The following is a 19,128-nucleotide window of genomic DNA, read 5'->3' as shown; positions in this document are numbered from 1 at the left end:
GCGTCATGATTCTGGTGTCCGTATGGTGTCACGGTGAATTATACGCCTTACCGATAAGATTTCAAATATTTAAAGTATAGATTTCAGCTCCTGGATTGTCACAATTTGAAGGTTCATTTGGCGTTCCTCCACAAAGCGGAATTTTCTTCAAACTGTGAAATGAAAAGTTGTTTCTGTCATTCCTTCCTTGTTGGAAGAGAAAATTGGCGCCGGTACTATTATACCTAATCAGGTGACATAACGTACACACATTTGACACCCAAATGTATAAAATAATGATGCCGTTTGGCATCAGGGTTCAATCCATACTCCTCCAAAACGGCTAGATCGATTTTATAATATTTTATATGAATGTTTGACAAGTCTTAGAATTAATGGTAATCTATTTTCCATAGGAGACGCCCCGCGACTGTTGTTGCATAGTCTATGCGGCCTCCACGGCCAAAGTCCTATGTCGCTGTAAAAGCCTTCAGGGCTAACAGCATAGAGGATGTATTTAGTCGGTAGGGGGTGTCCGCTTATGCGGACACTCGATTCCGACATATGAGCCTCGCTTCGGGGCCCATATGTCGGACTCGAGTTTTCGCCCCCTTCAATACGTAAATGTATTTTCCTCCTCTCGAAAACAAAAAATACCCCCAAAATATTTTAATTGCAATTTTTTATTCGACGTGATTTGTCTATAAGTATATATAGAACGTCATTGTTTCAAACGTAAATTTCAAATACTTTCTTGAGTGACAAATTGCGCATAGTAATGTGTATCATTCCAGGCTATTAGTTGTTTGCTTCGTTCCAATATGGACGCCATTGCAGACACTCGTCCCAGGTGTAGTGGCGATGGATTGCCTATGTCGGGTAAGTCCGTACTACGCACAGCTCTAAATAAAATTGTTATCCTATCCGAATCATATTTCTTCATACAAAATCTATATTATATAGATATGCCTCAGGCCTGAAAGAATAGGTGCACTAAACTCGAATCGACGCACTCACACATACACAACATGATTTACACGGCCGCTAAGCAATCTTGAGAAGTCAAAACAATGATGTCATCCACGTAGATAAAAAATTTCATAAAAAATTTCCATAAAATGAAAACCAGTGGGCCAAACTAGGAAAAATTTTTATAGGACCAAATGGCATCTATTCCGCATCGAACTAAAGAAGAATTACATACTTCGGATAATTAATCTCAGCGTAATCGGTGTACATACATAAAAAAAAATACCGATCGAATTGAGAAACTAGTTCCTTTTTGAAGGCAGTTAACAAAATATTTGAGTGCCATGCCGTATGCCGCCGAGACTGGTCGCAGACCGAGTTAAATTAGCTGCGTTGAGCCGCGCTTCCGCTTCGGCAATCTTGTTGTATGTACCTACCCTAGCGATCCACCCAGATGTGGGTATAAATTTCAAGTGAACCACTGAGTTAAGCTACTGTTCTCTTACTGTATTGTAGTATAGATTCAATGTAGTACATAGCTAATATAGTGTATTGTTCACAGATTTAATTGGAGCCAACAGGATAACTCGTCGCGGTACGACCAGTACAAGTCTCAGATCTCAGCGTACAAGCGGATCTGTACAATCAGCTCGAAGAACGCATCCGCCAGTAAGAGCTCTTTCAGTCCGATCAAGTTTTCGATAACTATTGAGTTCGACTCTGACTAGTGTATAATTACCCTTTTTACAATTACCCTCTAATACAAATTTAAATTCTAATTCAAATATTTTTATTCAAAATAATATGTGACATCAGTTATTGAAAGTCAAAAACTACCACCCATTCCAAAAACAATGCCTCAGACCTGAGAAGAACGGGTGCAACAAACACAGCGGGGGTTTTTTTTTTCATAATAATACATTTATACAATGTATTTTTTGTTTATTACCAGGAATAGTTTTTCTGTGTCTACGATGATGTGTTCTCGTATAATATATAATGAATGATCATCACATGAAAATCACGGGAAATTTCCCGTAACTGTCTATTTAAGTGTAGTTATTTTAAACTTTTGGTACTATTATGGCCGCATGCAAGCGGTTGGGTAACTATAAAAGGAAGCGATTGGAATAGGGTTAAGGTTAATGTACCTTGTAAAGGGAAGTGTCGTACCTATAAGCTTCTATAACAAAATTATTTGTGAATTAAAAAAAAGTGTTATATTTTATCCTATATTGTTTTATTCACCTTACTCCGTCATTAATAAGCACTACATACAAGCAATTATAATCGTATCCGTATGGGGGTTTAAATGTTTGTGGTAACCATTGCGAAATTCTAAACTAGCTAATAATATATTAATGTTATTATTTAATGAGAATTGACAAGGCGAGCAAGGCCATTTAATGGTAAATGATACATCCTGCTCATTACAATGTAGTGCCGCACAATTCTTGACAACCATAAAATTCTGAACACCACTGCAATTGCGCTCTCATCACCGTGAGTAGATACGAGTATTGCTTGCACACTAATGTTTGGCATTCTATCCTTGGAAGCTGGTAAACGTTGAATATCTGTGTTGACTCTTAAAAATCTCCATCAGTAGGAGCCAATTGAGCCCAGTATCCATTTCATTGAGATAAAATATAGCTTCCATACCGTTACCGATCTTATGAGATCATTTAGCAAATCAGAGATTAATTCTTACATATAATTTAGTATTTACCGTAAACCGATTTTAGAGACTGAGCGTTTGGCGATTAAATAAAACAACTGCTTGACTGTGAGGAATATGTGGAAGATATATGGAAGATATGATTTTTTTTTTTTTTGCGCCCAAGCAAGGGAATGGGCTACCCTCCGGGATAACGACGGGAGGGAGGTGGTGAATGCTCCTGCATACCAACGCAGCCTAAGTCTGCGTTGGTTATGTGGGACTCACGTGAAAACCTAGGTGCCTACCCACTAAACACCACCTGCAGTTGGCTTTGGGCAGGTGCCCTCTAAGCCTACATCGAAGGGGACCTTCTCTTGGGGAGAGAGAGGCGCAAGCGGCACTCCCTATGGAGTTTCCGCTGGGATATTGCACAGAGGGTGCTATCTAATTGGGACTAGTGACATCAGAAGGATGATCACAAAATAGAGGTGAATCTAAATGCGTCTGATTGTCCCCAGATGACAAGAGGCGTTCCAGGTCAGACGAGAGTTTGTTAGGGGGATCGGAGAGGGCTTGATAACGTGAAGGAGGGGAGGCGGTATAATCCGCTGCCTCCTTAATCAGGGGATTTGGGTGGTTGTCTGAGGACTTAAAGAAAGTTTCAGACAAGCACTTAAGGTGTTGTTGGATTGTGGGGAGCTCTAAGTCCCGGTGAAGGTCTGCGTTTCTAACGCACCAGTGGGCATTGACTGCCTTACGGCAGAAAATGGATTGGACTGTTTGGAGTTTATCTATAATATTGGGTTTCGCATGAGCGAAAACTGGAGCGGCGTAAGTCATAACCGGTCGAATGCAAACCTTGAAGAGTGTTCGCTTGTTCCTAAAAGACATTTTACTGTGCCTACCTAACATACTGTTTAGGCGGTACAGAGAGAAGCGGGCGGTTCCGGTCACCTTCTTGACGTGAGGCCTGAAGGTGAGTCGAGGGTCACACCCAAGTACTTGGTTGTGGACCTGAAGGGGATAGGGGAGCCTAATAGATGAATGGGTCGATCCCGGGAGAAGCGTCTGCGCTTAAAATCAAAACGGACTGCGGAGCTTTTATCCGGGTTGACCTCAATACGCCATTTCCTAAACCAGTCACCTAGCTCATTAACTGAGCGTTGGAGCCTGGAGAGGACTGAAGATATCTGTTGGGACTGGACGTAGAGAGCGGTATCGTCAGCGAAGAGAGAGAGTTGGACTCCAATTCTAGGGATGGGAATATCGTTGGTATACGATATGTATAGAAGTGGTGAGAGCACTGAGCCCTGTGGTACCCCAGCCGTGAGCAGGCGAGGGGAGGAGAGGACACCTTCGTGTCTGAAACGAAAGTTACGTTTGTGAAGATAAGAAGCCACTATGCGGACTAATCGGGATGGGAGGCATACAGCGTGGAGTTTATATATTAGGCCTTCGTGCCAGACTTTGTCAAAAGCCTTGGCGACGTCGAAGAAGACAGCCATTGTCTTCTTACGTTTGGGATAGAATCCGCTGTAGATGTACTCTACAATGCGGTGGACTTGCTGAGGACAAGAGTGTTTAGCACGAAAGCCGAATTGTTGATGAATTATTAAGGGAGGGCCGTCCGTTGGAAAGAGATGCTTTCTCATACGGAACAGAATAACCCGTTCAAAGACTTTCCCCATAGCCTTGAGGAGGCTGATGGGGCGATGGTTGGAGGGGATATTGAGGGGTTTCCCTGGTTTAGGAATCCCTATAACTATGGCCTCTTTCCAAGCGGTTGGAAAGAAGCAGTGGTCGAGGCAGGCGTTGAAGAGGAGGACAAGAAAGAAGATCACCTGCTCGGGGAAGTGTTTGAGCGCCAGGTTGGAAATACCGTCGGCTCCTGGAGCTTTGCAAGGTTTTAATCCACGGATGATGGATTTAACCTCCTCTACAGTAGTTGGAATGGGATCGTCGGTGAGAGGCATTGAGTTCAGACGGTTGACCTCATTCTCCACCGACGCTACGTGGAGGGGTTCGAAAGAAGAAGTGCTGGGTGAGCATTGTGAAGCAATGCTTTCAGCAAAACACTCCGCTTTGTCCTTGTCCTCGAAAGCTGTACTGCCGTCGGGGCGTATCAAAGGAATATTGCGTCAGTACCAAGGGCTTTCGCCACTTTGTAATACGCCTGGTGTGAAGGGGATATGTTCTCCATGAGTGAATTCCAATTGCAATTCCTCAATTGGGAGAGACGTAACCTAACTTGGCTCTGGAGGAAGTTAGCGCGTGACCTATAGTTGGGCGTTGGGTACTTGGCGGCTCTTCTGAGAGCTGCATTCTTGGCCCTTATGAGGTTCATGACATCGAGCGGGAGCTTATGGTTGTTAACCTTAACCACCCGCTCGTTGTCATGGAGAGCGGACTGCACTGTTTGAGTAAGTGCTTTTACTGTGATGTCAATCTTATCCGTACTATCGAAATAGTTGGACGAGATTGCATATGGCGAATTGGGGGCATCAAAAGTTGATGCAAGAGACTCCCTATAACCCTCCCAGTTGGTGAGGGTTTTAGGGTGTGTGATGGTAGGGGTGGGGGCATGGGACCCGAGCTTGAGGGAGACTGGACGATGGTCGGAGCCCAGGTCATCGAGTGGTTCAATTGACCAAGGCGATGCCTAAAATATCGGGAGAGTGTGCTACGTTATCCGGGTAGTGTGTTGGAGAGGTGGGACTTAGGACGTCTAAGTCCATAGACCTAATTAGACGGCGGAGCTTGATGCCATTCCCGTTTGTGGATAGACATTTCCAGTCAGCGTGTTTGGAGTTGAAATCTCCAAACAAGATGACTGAGTCACCTAGTGAGAGAAGAGTCTCAAGGTCGCTCTGGAGAGGGATCTTGAGAGTAGGGAGGAAGATTGAGGCTATGATCAGAGACGGATGACCTGACATGCCCAACTGACAGACGGTTGCTTCCATGTTGGTAAGCACTGGTGTAGCGATTTGCGAGCAATGAAGGGATCTCTTGTAGTAAATGGCTGTGCCTCCGCCACGACGGTCGTCGGCTCTGCCATTGTGTACAAGAGAGTAGGAAGGGATCGATAATCCCTTTGAAGCGTCGGGTTTAAGGAATGTTTCTTGGATAAGCAATCGGTCGATGTCCTTATCGCGAACAAATTCCTTAATCTCTGGGAGATTGGTGCGCAGGCCGCGCGTATTGAATGAGACAAGTGATACGCCCTGAGGCTTCACTCGCCCCATGTTCTGTGATGAAGCGTTACGCGATTGGGACATTAATACATAGAATTCACCAGGTCTTGGTGCTCTATCATCGCAATAAGGCGCTCATGTGGAGACCTAGCTGATTTGAATTTGTTGGCGAGAATGTTGAATTCTTTAATGTCGAATTCTCCATTCTTCAAGAAACTCAGGGGGTTATGCACTCCTGAATCTGGTTGGGTAGTTGTTGCCCATCTGCGGCCACTCGGGGTGACTTTCACGGGACGGGAATTGACATTGGATGTCTGGGAGACCGGGGCTGCTTGTCTCCAAGAAGTGGAGAGTAAAGGCCCGGTTGTCCTGTTCCTCAGTTGAGGGGAGTTCGCGCCAGTGGCCGGAGGTGGCCCTGGTTTTGAAGACAGCTTCAGTTTCATTTAATAAATATGCAGGTTTTAAACGGTCGATCGATATGTTTGTTTGTCGACCTGGTAACTGAATGGTATAAACTTTACCGCTTCGTTTGATAACACGGTACGGTCCTTCATATGGTGTTTGTAATGGTGTTTTACTGAATCTATTCTAATAAACACATGACTGTATGTATGTAAGTCTTGATGAACAAATATGTGTTTGTTATTACGATGTGAAGTAGGTGAGTGTGGTTTATTAGCTGCGATATGGGTACGTAATTTATCAACGTAGGTATGATCCAATGAGGTAGATGATGTTTGTGTGTTTATGTCGAAGAAATCACTTGGTAGACGAAGGTTATAGCCGTATGTAAGTTCGGCGGCGCTAACGCCTGTGTCCGATCGAAGAACTGCGCGCAGGCCTAATAATACGGTTGGTAGTTCATTGACCCATGCACAGGTGTTCGTTAACCTTGAACGAAGGGCTGTCTTCAAGCAACGATGAAAGCGTTCTACCTTTCCGTTACTCTTTGGGTTATAGCTAGTACTTCGTATCCGTTTAACTCCCATAGTTTTCATGAGATTGGTAAACAGAGAGCTTTCGAATTGTCGACCTTGATCGCTTGTTAGGTTGCTGGGCATCCAAATCTTGAGATCCAGTGATTGTATATGATATCTGCAATTGTCTCGGCTGTAATATTGTCGCTAGGGATTGGCTCAGGCCAACCAGTGTGTCTGTCGATCATTGTTATCAGATAACGATGTCCTTGAGCAGAGGTAGGTAGAGGTCCAACAATATCTATGTGTATATGCTGAAAACGATCGCTTGCGTCAAAACATTGAATTTTGCTGACTGTGTGGCGTTGTATTTTACTTTTCTGACAATTTATACAAGTTTTACTCCACTTCCCGATGTCGATATTCATTGATGGCCAAAAGAAGTGGTGAGTGGTGGTGGGTAATATTATGTACACTATTAAAAATTTGTTTGCGGAATTCTGTAGGTATGTAAGGACGTATATGACTTGTTGATGTTTCGCAATATAATTCTAGGTTCGTGTTAGGTACATTTATTTTCTTGAAGGTTAAGTTTGGTTGTTGAATGAGTTGTGTTAGAGAGACAGCACTCTCTCTTGTGCTATTGATAATTCGCTGTAGTCGATCGTAGGTGACACTGTTATTGTTTCTATTCGACTTAATGCGTCGGCAATAATATTGTTTTTTCCACTGATGTGTCGAATATCGGTTGTGAATTCACTGATGAATAATAATTGGCGCGTTCGGCGTGGCGTTTCGTTTGCAGTATGTGTTTTATTCATAGCGAATGTGAGGGGTTTGTGGTCTGTGAATATAATTAATTCACGTCCTTCAAGCATCTTACGGAAATGTTTCACTGACTTATAGACGGCTGAGAGTTCTCTGTCATACGCTGAGTATTTCTTCTCCGCCTCTGAGAATTTCTTTGAGAAGTAACCGAGTGGTTGCCAATTATTCTCGATGTATTGTTGTAGGACTGCACCTACTGCATTGTCAGACGCATCGCAGAATATTGCAATAGGGGCATCATGTGATGGGTGAGCGAGTAAGGTAGCTTTGGATATACTATTCTTGCACTCTTCGAATGATTGTTATGCTTCGTCGGTCCATTTAATTATTGTTTTATCACGTTTCTTGACATGGTGTAGGTAAGCGTTTAGCAGAGCTTGTATTGATGCGGCATTCGGTATGTGGTCACGATAGAAATTTAACATGCCTAGAAATCATCTTAAACCTTCCATAGTTTTCGGTTTTGAATATACGGTAATGGCTTTAATCTTCTCTTCTGGTGGCTGTATACCGTTTTTTGATACGATGTATCCAAGAAATTTGACTTCCGTTTGGCCTAAGTTACACTTCGCGGGGTTGATAGTGATACCGTTTTGTTCCAATCTTCTAAGAACTGTTCTTAGGTGATCGCGATGCTCAGTCTCGTTTGCTGAGGCTATGAGCAAATCGTCGATGAATGGGAAAACGTAGTCTAATCCACGGAGCACTTCGTGAATAAATCGCTGAAATGTTGTCCCGCATTCTTCAGACCAGGACACATGCGAGGAAATTCGAATAAACCCATTGGTGTGATGATAGCTGTCTTCTCTATGTCCTGTTCCCTGGTCTTCAATTGTTGGTAAGCGTGGTTGAGGTCGATTGTGGAGAATATTGTTTTTCCAGACAGATGATGGGTGAAGTCCTTGACTCTCGGCACTGGATAACGATCGGGTTTGGTTATGCTGTTCAATCGTCTATAATCACCGCATACCCGTATATCTCCATTCTTCTTAGGTACTATATGGAGTGGTGAAGACCATGGACTTTTACTCGGTCTGCAGAGTCCTTGTTGGATCATGTTTTCGAATTCTTTCTTCACTATTTCATAACGATGAGGTGGAATGCGACGAGCACGGCAATGTCATGGAGGTCCTTGTGTTTCAATATAATGTTCCACGTTAATTTTTGGCGGTAATTGCATCGATGTTAATCTCGTGGTACCGGGGAATTCGGCGAGTATCGCGTGGTACGGGGCCTGTATATCGATACTTCGTATTGTGGGTGAGTTCGTTGACATTATTGGCACGTTGATTTTTAAATTTGTGACGGCATCAATTAATCTTCGATTTTTTAAGTCTACGATAAGTTGATGGTGGTTGAGAAAATCGGCACCTAATATTGGTTTCGTGACGTCAGCTACAATAAACTTCCACTTGTATGGTCGACGGAGGTTGAGATCGAGTTCTAATGTTTTCTCACCATAAGTTGAAATTTTTGTGTTGTTTGCAGCGTACAATTTAAATGGTAGAGGCGTTGCTTTCAGGCCTAGTTTTCTTGGTAGGACGGATATATTAGCACCGGTATCTACTAAGAATGACATCATTGTTTTCTTGTCTGTGACAAAAAGGCGGTATGAAGTGTGAAGGACGCCGGGTTCCGCCGCAGCTAGCGTCCGTTCTAGTTTCCCGATGGCTCTTTCTTGAAGCTGAAGGGCGTAGTACAACGTCGTGCTTCACTACCAAATCGGCGATGGTAATAGCAGTAAAGTGTTGGTGAGCTATTGAGTGTGCGGGAACGGTGTTGTGATGAAGTTCAATTGCGAGATGACGAACGAAATCGGTGGCGATGATAGTGTTGAGATGGCCTTGACTTGAGTTCGGCGACTTCTAGTGATAGTTTTCGTATCTCGTTAATAAGGAATTGTGTGTGATCTACCTGATTTGACGTCGATGATTCTGGATCTGATGCTGGTGGCTGGCTGGAGACGGCTGGTGGCTGGCTGGAGACGGCTGCTACCTCCTGGATTTGCTCCATCATCGTGTCAGCAAGCAACGCTAGTTCCTCCAGCGTGGACTTCGCGCTGAATGACTCGCTGACGGCGAGCACGGCGCGGACGTGGGCTGGCAGCAGCTTACTCCACATCATGCGGAGGGTGGAGTCGGTAACCTTGTCCCTTGCAAGGTTACGCATGCGTCGCAGTAGCTGTGAAGGCTTCTGGTCTCCAAGCTCCATCTCGGCGAGTAGCTTCTGGAACTTGCGGCTGTCGGATTCTTCATACACCGATATGAGACGTTCCTTGATTGCTGAATATTGTTTGTCTCTCGGTATGTTAAATAGGATGTCGGAGATTTGTTCTATGTCAGCCTTTTCTAATTGGACGAGCACCATCTGTGTCAGCTGGGCTGGACTCCTCTTGAGATCATCGGTGGCGGCTTCAAAGCTGTGATACCACAATCGCGGATTTTCCCGCCAAAATGGTGGTATGCGCATCGACAGTGAAATGCTGGAGATTTCTGTCGCGGTGGGCGCTGGGAGTGGCTGAGCCTGGTTTGTGTCTTCCATTTCTTCGTGGGGTTGATATTCCTCGAGCAGAGATTCGTCGAACAGGAATTCGTCGTTTCGGCGAGCTGGTGAAGCTGTTCTTCAATGTGTAGCCGGGCAGAGGTTCGGTGTGTTTTGTTCTGGCTTCCTTCCGTCGGCGTTCTTGTTCAGGTTCCTTCCGTCGGTGTTCTTGTTCGGATTCCTGGCTTCCTTCCGTCGGCGTTCCTGTTCGGGTTCCTGGCTTCCTTCCGTCGGCGTTCTTGTTCGGGGTCACCACTTTAGAGACTGAGCGTTTGGCGATTAAATAAGACAACTGCTTGACTGTGAGGAATATGTGGAAGATATATGGAAGATATGATTTTTTTTTTGCGCCCAAGCAAGGGAATGGGCTACCCTCCGGGATAACGACGGGAGGGAGGTGGTGAATGCTCATGCATACCAACGCAGCCTAAGTCTGTGTTGGTTATGTGGGACTCACGTGAAAACCTAGATGCCTACCCACTAAACACCACCTGCAGTTAGCTTTGGGCAGGTGCACTCTAAGCCTACATCGAAGGCGACCTTCTCTTGGGGAGAGAGGCGCAAGCGGCACTCCTTATGGAGTTTCCGCTGGGATATTGCACAGAAGGTGCTATCTAATTGGGACTAGTGACATCAGAAGGATGATCACAAACTAGAGGTGAATCTAAATGCGTCTGATTAACCCCGGATGCCAAAAGGCGTTCCAGGTCAGACGAGAGTTTGTTAGGGGGATCGGAGAGGGCGTGTCTGGGCCTCCTGACTTGATAACGTGAAGGAGGGGGGGGCAGTATAATCCGCTGCCTCCTTAATCAGGGGATTTGGGTGATTGTCTGAGGACTTAAAGAAAGTTTCAGACAAGCACTTTAGGTGTTGTTGGATGGTAGGGAGCTCTAAGTCCCGGTGAAGGTCTGCGTTTCTAACGCACCAGTGGGCATTGACAGCCTTACGGCAGAAAATGGATTGGACTGTTTGGAGTTTATCTATAATATTGGGTTTCGCATGAGCGAAAACTGGAGCGGCGTACGTCATAACCGGTCGAATGCAAACCTTGAAGAGTGTTCGCTTGTTCCTAAAAGACATTTTACTGTGCCTACCTAACATACTGTTTAGGCGGTACAGATAGAAGCGGGCGGTTCGGGTCACCTTCTGGACGTGAGGCCTGAAGGTGAGTTGGGAGTCAAGGGTCACACCCAAGTACTTGGCTGTGGACCTGAAGGGGATAGGGGAGCCTAATAGATGAATGGGTCGATCCCGGAAGAAGCGTCTACGCTTAAAATCAAAACGGACTGCGGAGCTTTTATCCGGGTTGACCTCAATACGCCATTTCCTAAACCAGTCACCTAGCTCATTAACTGAGCGTTGGAGCCTGGAGAGGACTGAAGATATCTGTTGGGACTGGACGTAGAGAGCGGTATCGTCAGCGAAGAGAGAGAGTTGGACTCCATTTCTAGGGATGGGAATATCGTTGGTATACGATATGTATAGAAGTGGTGAGAGCACTGAGCCCTGTGGTACCCCAGCCGTGAGCAGGCGAGGGGAGGAGAGGACACCTTCGTGTCTGAAACGAAAGGTACGTTTGTGAAGATAAGAAGCCACTATGCGGACTAATCGGGATGGGAGGCCTAGAGCGTGGAGTTTATATATTAGGCCTTCGTGCTAGACTTTGTCAAAAGCCTTGGCGACGTCGAAGAAGACAGCGATTGTCTTTTTACGTTTGGGATAGATGTACTCTACAATGCGGTGGACTTGTTGAGGACAAGAGTGTTAAGCACGAAAGCCGAATTGTTGATGTATTATTAAGGGAGGGCCGTCCGTTGGAAAGAGATACTTTCTCATACGGAACAGAATAAGCCGTTCAAAGACTTTCCCCATAGCCTTGAGGAGGCTGATGGGGCGATGGTTGGAGGGGATATTGAGGGGTTTCCCTGGTTTAGGAATCCCTATAACTATGGCCTCTTTCCAAGCGGTTGGAAAGAAGCAGTGGTCGAGGCAGGCGTTGAAGAGGAGGACAAGAAAGAAGATCATCTGCTCGGGAAAGTGTTTGAGCGCCAGGTTGGAAATACCGTCGGCTCCTGGAGCTTTGCGAGGTTTTAATCCACGGATGATGGATTTAACCTCCTCTACAGTAGTTGGAATGGGATCGTCATTGAGAGGCATTGAGTTCAGACGGCTGACCTTATTCTCCACCGACGCTACGTGGAGGGGTTCAAAAGAAGAAGTGCTGGGTGAGCATTGTGAAGCAATGCTTTCAGCAAAACACTCTGCTTTATCCCTGTCCTCGAAAGCTGTACTGCCGTCGGGGCGTATCAAAGGCGGAGTGTGGAATATTGCGTCAGTACGAAGGGCTTTCGCCACTTTGTAGTACGCCTGGTGTGAAGGGGAAATGTTCTCCATGAGTGAATCCCAATTGGGATTCCTCAATTCGGAGAGACGTAACCTAACTTGGCTCTGGAGGAAGTTAGCGCGTGACCTATAGTTGGGCGTTGGGTACTTGGCGGCTCTTCTGAGAGCTGCATTCTTGGCTCTAATGAGGTTCATGACATCAAGCGGGAGCTTATGGTTGTTAACCTTAACCACCCGCTCGTTGTCATGGAGAGCGGACTGCACTGTTTGAGTAAGTGCTTTTACCGTGATGTCAATCTTATCCGTACTATCGAAATAGTTGGACGAGATTGCATATGGTGAATTGGGGGCATCAAAAGTTGATGCAAGAGACTCCCTATAACCCTCCCAGTTGGTGAGGGTTTTAGGGTGAGTGGTGGTAGGGGTGGGGGCATGGGGCCCGAGCTTGAGGGAGACTGGACGATGGTCGGAGCCCAGGTCATCGAGTGGTTCAATCGCCCTTAAATTAAGAGCGACACCCTTGACCAAGGCGATGTCTTAAATATCGGAAGAGTGTGCTACGTTATCCGGGTAGTGTGTTGGAGAGGTGGGACTTAGGACGTCTAAGTCCATAGATCTAATTAGACGGCGGAGCTTGATGCCATTCCCGTTTGTGGATAGGCACTTCCAGTCAGTGTGTTTGAAGTTGAAATCTCCAAACAAGATGACTGAGTCACCTAGTGAGAGAAGAGTCTCAAGGTCGCTCTGGAGAGGGATCTTGAGAGTAGGGAGGTAGATTGAGGCTATGATCAGAGACGGATGTCCTGACATGCCCAACTGACAAATGATTGTTTCCATGTTGGTAAGCACTGGAGTAGCGATTTGCGAGCAATGAAGGGATCTCTTGTAGTAAATGGCTGTGCCTCCGCCACGACGGTCGTCGGCTCTGCCATTGCGTACAAGAGAGTAGGAAGGGATCGATAATCCCTTTGAAGCGTCGGGTTTAAGGAATGTTTCTTGGATAAGGAATAGGTCGATGTCCTTATTGCGAACAAATTCCTTAATCTCTGGGAGGTTGGTGCACAGGCCGCGCGTATTGAATGAGACAAGTGATATGCCCTGAGGCTTCACTCGCCCCATGTTCTGTGATGAAGCGTTACGCGATTGGGACATTAGTACATAGAATTCCCCAAGTCTTGGTGCTCTATCATCGCAATAAGGCGCTCATGTGGAGACCTGGCTGTTTTGAATTTGTTGGCTAGAATGTTGAATTCATTAATGTCGAATTCTCCATTCGTCAAGAAACTCAGGGGTCTATGCACTCCTGAGTCTGGTTGACGAGGTGTTGCCCATCTGCGGCCACTCGGGATGACTTGTACGGGGCGGGAATTGACATTAGATGTCGGGAGACCGGGGCTGCTTGTCTCCAAGAAGTGGAGAGTAAAGGCCCGGTTGTCCTGTTCCTCAGTTGAGGAAAGTTCGCGCCAGTGGCCGGAGGTGGCCCTGGTTTTGAAGACTGCTTCTTAGCAGTCTTCGTTGTTGAGGGACGAGGGGCGCGGGGACATCCGCGGTAGTTCGCGGGATGTCCTTCCTGCCCACAAAGGACGCAAGCGGGAGGAGTCTCCGCATCGCAGGTGCGTTTGCACTCCTTGGTTGTGTGAGGCTCTAGGCACTTGACGCACCTAGGCGGGGCTGAGCAGTTTGCAGCTGCGTGGCCATAAAGCTGGCAGCGATGACACTGCCCTGGGAAGCCCCGTCTGTGTGGAGCTTCTACTCGGATGTTTGAGAGCCCACATACGATGAGCTCTCTTGAAAATTTCCCTCGACTCGGGGACATTGGTTAGGATAACCAGAGCCAGAAGGTATTTCTTGCCGGATCGGCTGTACATTTTGTGTACAGCCTCGGCCTTGAACCCTTGCATGGTCAGGTCCTCCAGGATGACCTCACTGGGGAGCTCATAAGGGACGCCACGTAGAATGGCTTTCACTTTGCGGTCTTCCGGAAGCGCATAAGTGTGGTATGTGACACTCTTACGAGTGAGGAGGCGAGTGAGGACTCGGAAGTCCTCCGTAGTCGGGAAGACTACGCGGATGGCTTCACCCGTGTTGGTAGCTCGGGTATATTGCACCTTTTTGTCGGCGCAGAGCTGTGCAACATAAGTCCACTTTGCCTTGTCTCGGATGAAGATAGGCGGTGGGGGCTTATTTGCAGGGAGGACAGGCGTTCAGCGCGTGGCTGGCTTCATAGATGAGGTGATAGAGACCTCGGGCAAGCTAATGTCGAGAGACATTAGAGGGGCAGGGGTTGGGGCGGAGAGTACGTTATCCGTGGAGGTGGCTGAGCGCTTGGACTGGCGCTTCTTCCTGGATTGAACCAGTTGGAAAGGTTCTCCAGAGGGACGTCGGGAGGTGTTGACAACGGAGCCAGTGACAGTTCCGTTGTCAGAGTCCTCAGAGGAGGACTGGACTGGCCGCTTTCGGCCGCAGGAGGCGGAGTCGGAGAACTCCATGTCCTCGGGAGTAGTTTTGTGAGCGGAGGGCTCATCAGAGGACGCGGGGGAGTCAGCAAGGGGCCGACTTGGAGTGTTGAACACGGAGGAGAGGCTATCGACTAGTGACTGGTCGAAATGGAGATTTGCGGCTTTAAGCAAAGCCACAATCTGGACTACAACGGCGTTGACATGGTCCGCTGATGGAGCCATGCTGATGAAGCCTCCCCGCCGGGGGCAGGGAGCAACGGGGGTTGGAAGTGGCGCGGCTATCCCTAATGGTTATAGCCGCGAACCGTCACCCTTGGGAAAGCTCAAGTGCAATGGGATCGGGTCGTCCGGTTTCTCTCAGGTCAGGAGGCCTGAGAAACGCACCGGGTCAACGTTAGCCGAGTTAGTTGTCACCGTTAGGTATCCTTCAGCTCAACCGCGATGACACGCAACTCACTTACTACAATAAAAATTGCTGTAAACAAGCTGCGGGCCGGAACGAATTCGACGTAACCAGTCGAACTTGGCGTAGTATACCTCGTACCACACGTAGCGGAGCTGCGTAGCGTAGCACTGGGCGTAGCGTGGCGGCGTAGCGGAGCGTGAGCACAGGCGCGTGTAGTAGTCTGCTCGGCGCGGGGGCCGAGACAAGAATGATGATTTTTTTTTTTGAGAGGAGGAAATACTGTTACGTATTTACGCCCCGGAGCGGGGCGTAATACGTCGGACTCGAGTGTCCGCGTAAGCGGACACCCCATACCGACTAAAACCTCCTCTGTGCTGTTAGCAGCCCTGGCTTTCACAGCGAAGTAGGACGTGGGCCGTGGAGGCCGCAAAGACTACGCAACAACAGTCGCGGGGCGTCTCCTAAGGAGACTCGAACCTCAGACCGGCTGTGTGCTTGTGGGAAGACGATTTATTAAAAAGTTACACGTTATACATACAAAATCCTTAAAACTAGTTACCCAATTACAATCGTTACTTAAAAAATATTTACAAGTTCAGAAAATACACACCAATACTAGAGCTTACATTTTAACCAATAGTAAAACGTTTCATTCAATAGGATTTGAGAATAATATTGTGTCTATCACGCTCTAAAACTAATGCTATCGCAGTTTGTGTAAACTCGCGTCGAACCTCAATCATACGATGTCAATGAGCATTCCGCACCTACGGCTGTTGCTCATTGATTAAAATTGCATGAATAGCGATCGACGCCCGAGTCCCGACGCGTCATTCGAGGACGCTCGGCGTTGCTGTGCGGTTGTGTAACGCGGAGCATATGACTGATCACGTGAGTGTGTCTGCGATCGTCGAGAGAAAGTACGATGCTTGAAACTTCACTGCGATGACTACTGATGATCTGTATGATTCTATGAGTTGATGTACAGCATTATGAAATGGTTCTTATCAGAGCTAATATTACGTTATACAAAATAAAATGTTCTTATCAGAGCTAATATTACGTTATATAAAATAAAATGTTCTTGTCAGAACGAATCTTTCGGCATACGCTTATTACAGTTATTATGCACGATTACTATTTCTACGATTATAATGCTACGTTACAAGTTAGGTATTAGATATTTGTATTAATTGATATTATTGGTTGTAGGTACAGCTACAGGATAAATTACCGACGGACAGATGGCCGTTGGGGCAGAAAATACCTTGAATGGCGACCACGGAAGACGCAGTGTTGGTTGGCAACACAAGATGAATCGACGATCTGGTGGTGGAGATCTTTGGGGGAGGCCTTTGTCAAGCAGTGGACGTCTTCCGGGTGAAGATGATGATGAAACCAATAAATTATTGACGATCCCTTTTGTAGAGCCAAACCATTATATAGCTTTTCATATATTTCTATTTATATTTTTTATTTTACTAGGTGCCTGGATAGATTTCGTTCTGTCAAAACATAATAGTAAATATTTATACATAATATAATGTAATTGCCGAGTAGTCCCGGTAATTATATCTCAACAATGAAGGACGATAACATACAAAAAATAAGTTTCATAGACTGCAATATGTATTGCTTACAATCGCTTAGTTAATAAGCCATTATTTCTCGTAAAAAGTAAAGAAAAGATAAGAAATGGTTATTGTGGGTTATCCCTAAGAGACATACATCATTGCGACCTTTTCTGTAAACCTTTTTAGGTACAATATTGTAGTACATTATTTTGATATATCTTGTAGGGGTCAGCCAGCGTTTGCAATGTAAGCGCAAAAAATGTTTTATTACGATATCTATTAGAAACCTCTAAAATTTTAACTGTTTCTCTACTGCATTATGCATGTATTATACATATACCTTCCTTTTGAATCACTTTATCTAGTTCAAAAAGTGAATCTAAATCAATTGCGTAGCGTTAAAGATCTAATCCGAAGCGACTTTGTTTTATTCTATGCCGTGATTATAGTCCAGTAGAGACAAGTTTTAAATCGAAATTTTTTTCGGAAGTTTAAATTCTCAATCATATTTTCAGTTTTTTATGTAAAATAAGGATACAGAGTCAAAAAATCGATAATTTGCTTGCAAGGGTTGTAAAAACATATAAAACTACCCCCGAAACAGATTTTTGGCGATTTTCTTCGAAAATATAATTTTTAGCGAAAAAACATTCAAACAAAATCGATAGATAATAAAAAAATCTACAAATTTGTCTATTATCACTTTCCTCGTAAATGCAATAGAAAAAGAGATATTTGCATCTAAAAATTGCAATTGAGCCTGCTGCTACTGATAAAGTACCAAAACTAAGATTTTTTTATTTTTTTTTAAAGTTATAAGCAACTGCATTTTTGAACTTAAATTTTTTATCATTAAAATTAAGAAAAAAAAATTTTTTTCACCCACAAATCTCTTTTGAACATTTATCTTTTATGTTCATTCATTTCAAAAATTTTCAAAAATCCCTGCAAGCTAATTTTCGATTTTTTGACTCTGTATCCTTATTTTACATAAAAAACTGAAAATATGATCGAGAATTTCCGAAAAAAATGTCAATTTATAAATTTTCTTTACTGGACTATTATCTCTAATACAATGCTCGCATATAACCGTTATTATTTACGTTGTTTGTGGATTTACTCAATAACTCTCGTGTTTTTTGCTTATTATTAAATAAATAAATATTGACACACTTACACAAATTATATTGGACAAACTAAGCATAGCCTGTACTATGGGTACAAGACAATGATATATTAAATACAAACTAGGCATAGTCTGTACTATGGGTACAAGACAATGATATATTAAATACAATATACGTATATTGTATTTAATATATCGTTGTAGATAAGTAAGTAAGTACTTAAACATACATTCATACATATAAAGATCCATTACTCGGAAACAAACATCCATATTCATCACATCAATGTTTGCACCTAACGGGATTCGAACCCGAGACCTCTGGCTCAGTAGGCAGGGTCTCTAACCACTGGGCATAGTGGGTTGTTAATTAACATATTTATTGTTTTGACTTAATCGTGTAAGGCATTATTGAGTATTAGACGTTTGAGTATTTTTTGCATTACTTTACCTATATATTGTAATTTAAATAATTTGTACAATGATGAAGCTGTAAATGTTGATTTAAAAGAGTGGCAATAACTTTCTTGCCACTTCCTCTCATTAAGGCTCCACCTTTTCTTAAGTGATGGTAAATGTAAAGAAAAGAAAACTTCAGACATTCATTAGTGTCATTTTCTTGACCTACATGAATAAAGTGAATTTGATTTGATTTTTTATTTAAAAAAGTAGTGTTTCGATTCTGTTTACAGCCCCTTTATTGAGCCAGCATCAAAAATTTGAACCTAGCAAATATAAAGCATGTAAGAATGTTTTTTACGGAAATCTTTGAAAGATACACATGCGCCGTTATTTGCCAATGATTCTGATTTATCGCGAGGAATTGAAACAACGTATCGATGATAGGGTTTTTGCAAAACTTCTTGAAACAGTTTGGGTTTCAAATTATTTGAATTGATATATTACAATTGAATAAATAAACAAAGGTGTTACCTGATAAGTGAACGCAGCCACGTATATTCTTTTGCAACACCGGAGGGGCCACAGGAGCGTTGCCGTCCTTTCAGGAAGGTGTGTAATTTTTTGAAAATATCCAAGTTTTAGCGATTTAGCTGGGTATGGAGGTTGATTCAATAGTTTGATTGCACGTGGATGCATTTTTCTGGAAACTGAACAGTAGATGAGTGCACCTCAT

At 44.6% G+C, this 19,128-nt stretch overlaps 1 protein-coding gene across 5 annotated transcripts in view; it reads left to right on the top strand.

Annotated features, from left to right (window-relative positions):
- LOC126979892 (RYamide receptor-like) overlaps positions 1 to 2,178 on the top strand; it is a 55,340-nt gene extending 53,162 nt beyond the window's left edge. For all 5 annotated transcript variants that reach the window (XM_050829473.1, XM_050829506.1, XM_050829497.1 and 2 more), the window contains 2 exons: positions 774 to 858; positions 1,511 to 2,178. In XM_050829473.1, coding sequence (XP_050685430.1) covers positions 774 to 858; positions 1,511 to 1,653 — 228 coding nt within the window. In that variant the 3' untranslated portion in view covers positions 1,654 to 2,178. The remainder of the gene's footprint in view (positions 1 to 773; positions 859 to 1,510) is intronic.
- Positions 2,179 to 19,128: the final 16,950 nt, after the last annotated feature.

Source organism: Leptidea sinapis, chromosome 1 (genome assembly GCF_905404315.1).
Source record: "Leptidea sinapis chromosome 1, ilLepSina1.1, whole genome shotgun sequence".
NCBI lineage: Eukaryota > Metazoa > Arthropoda > Insecta > Lepidoptera > Pieridae > Leptidea > Leptidea sinapis.
The sequence above is the reverse complement of the archived record's forward strand: the minus strand, read 5'-3'. Positions and strand labels throughout refer to the sequence as shown.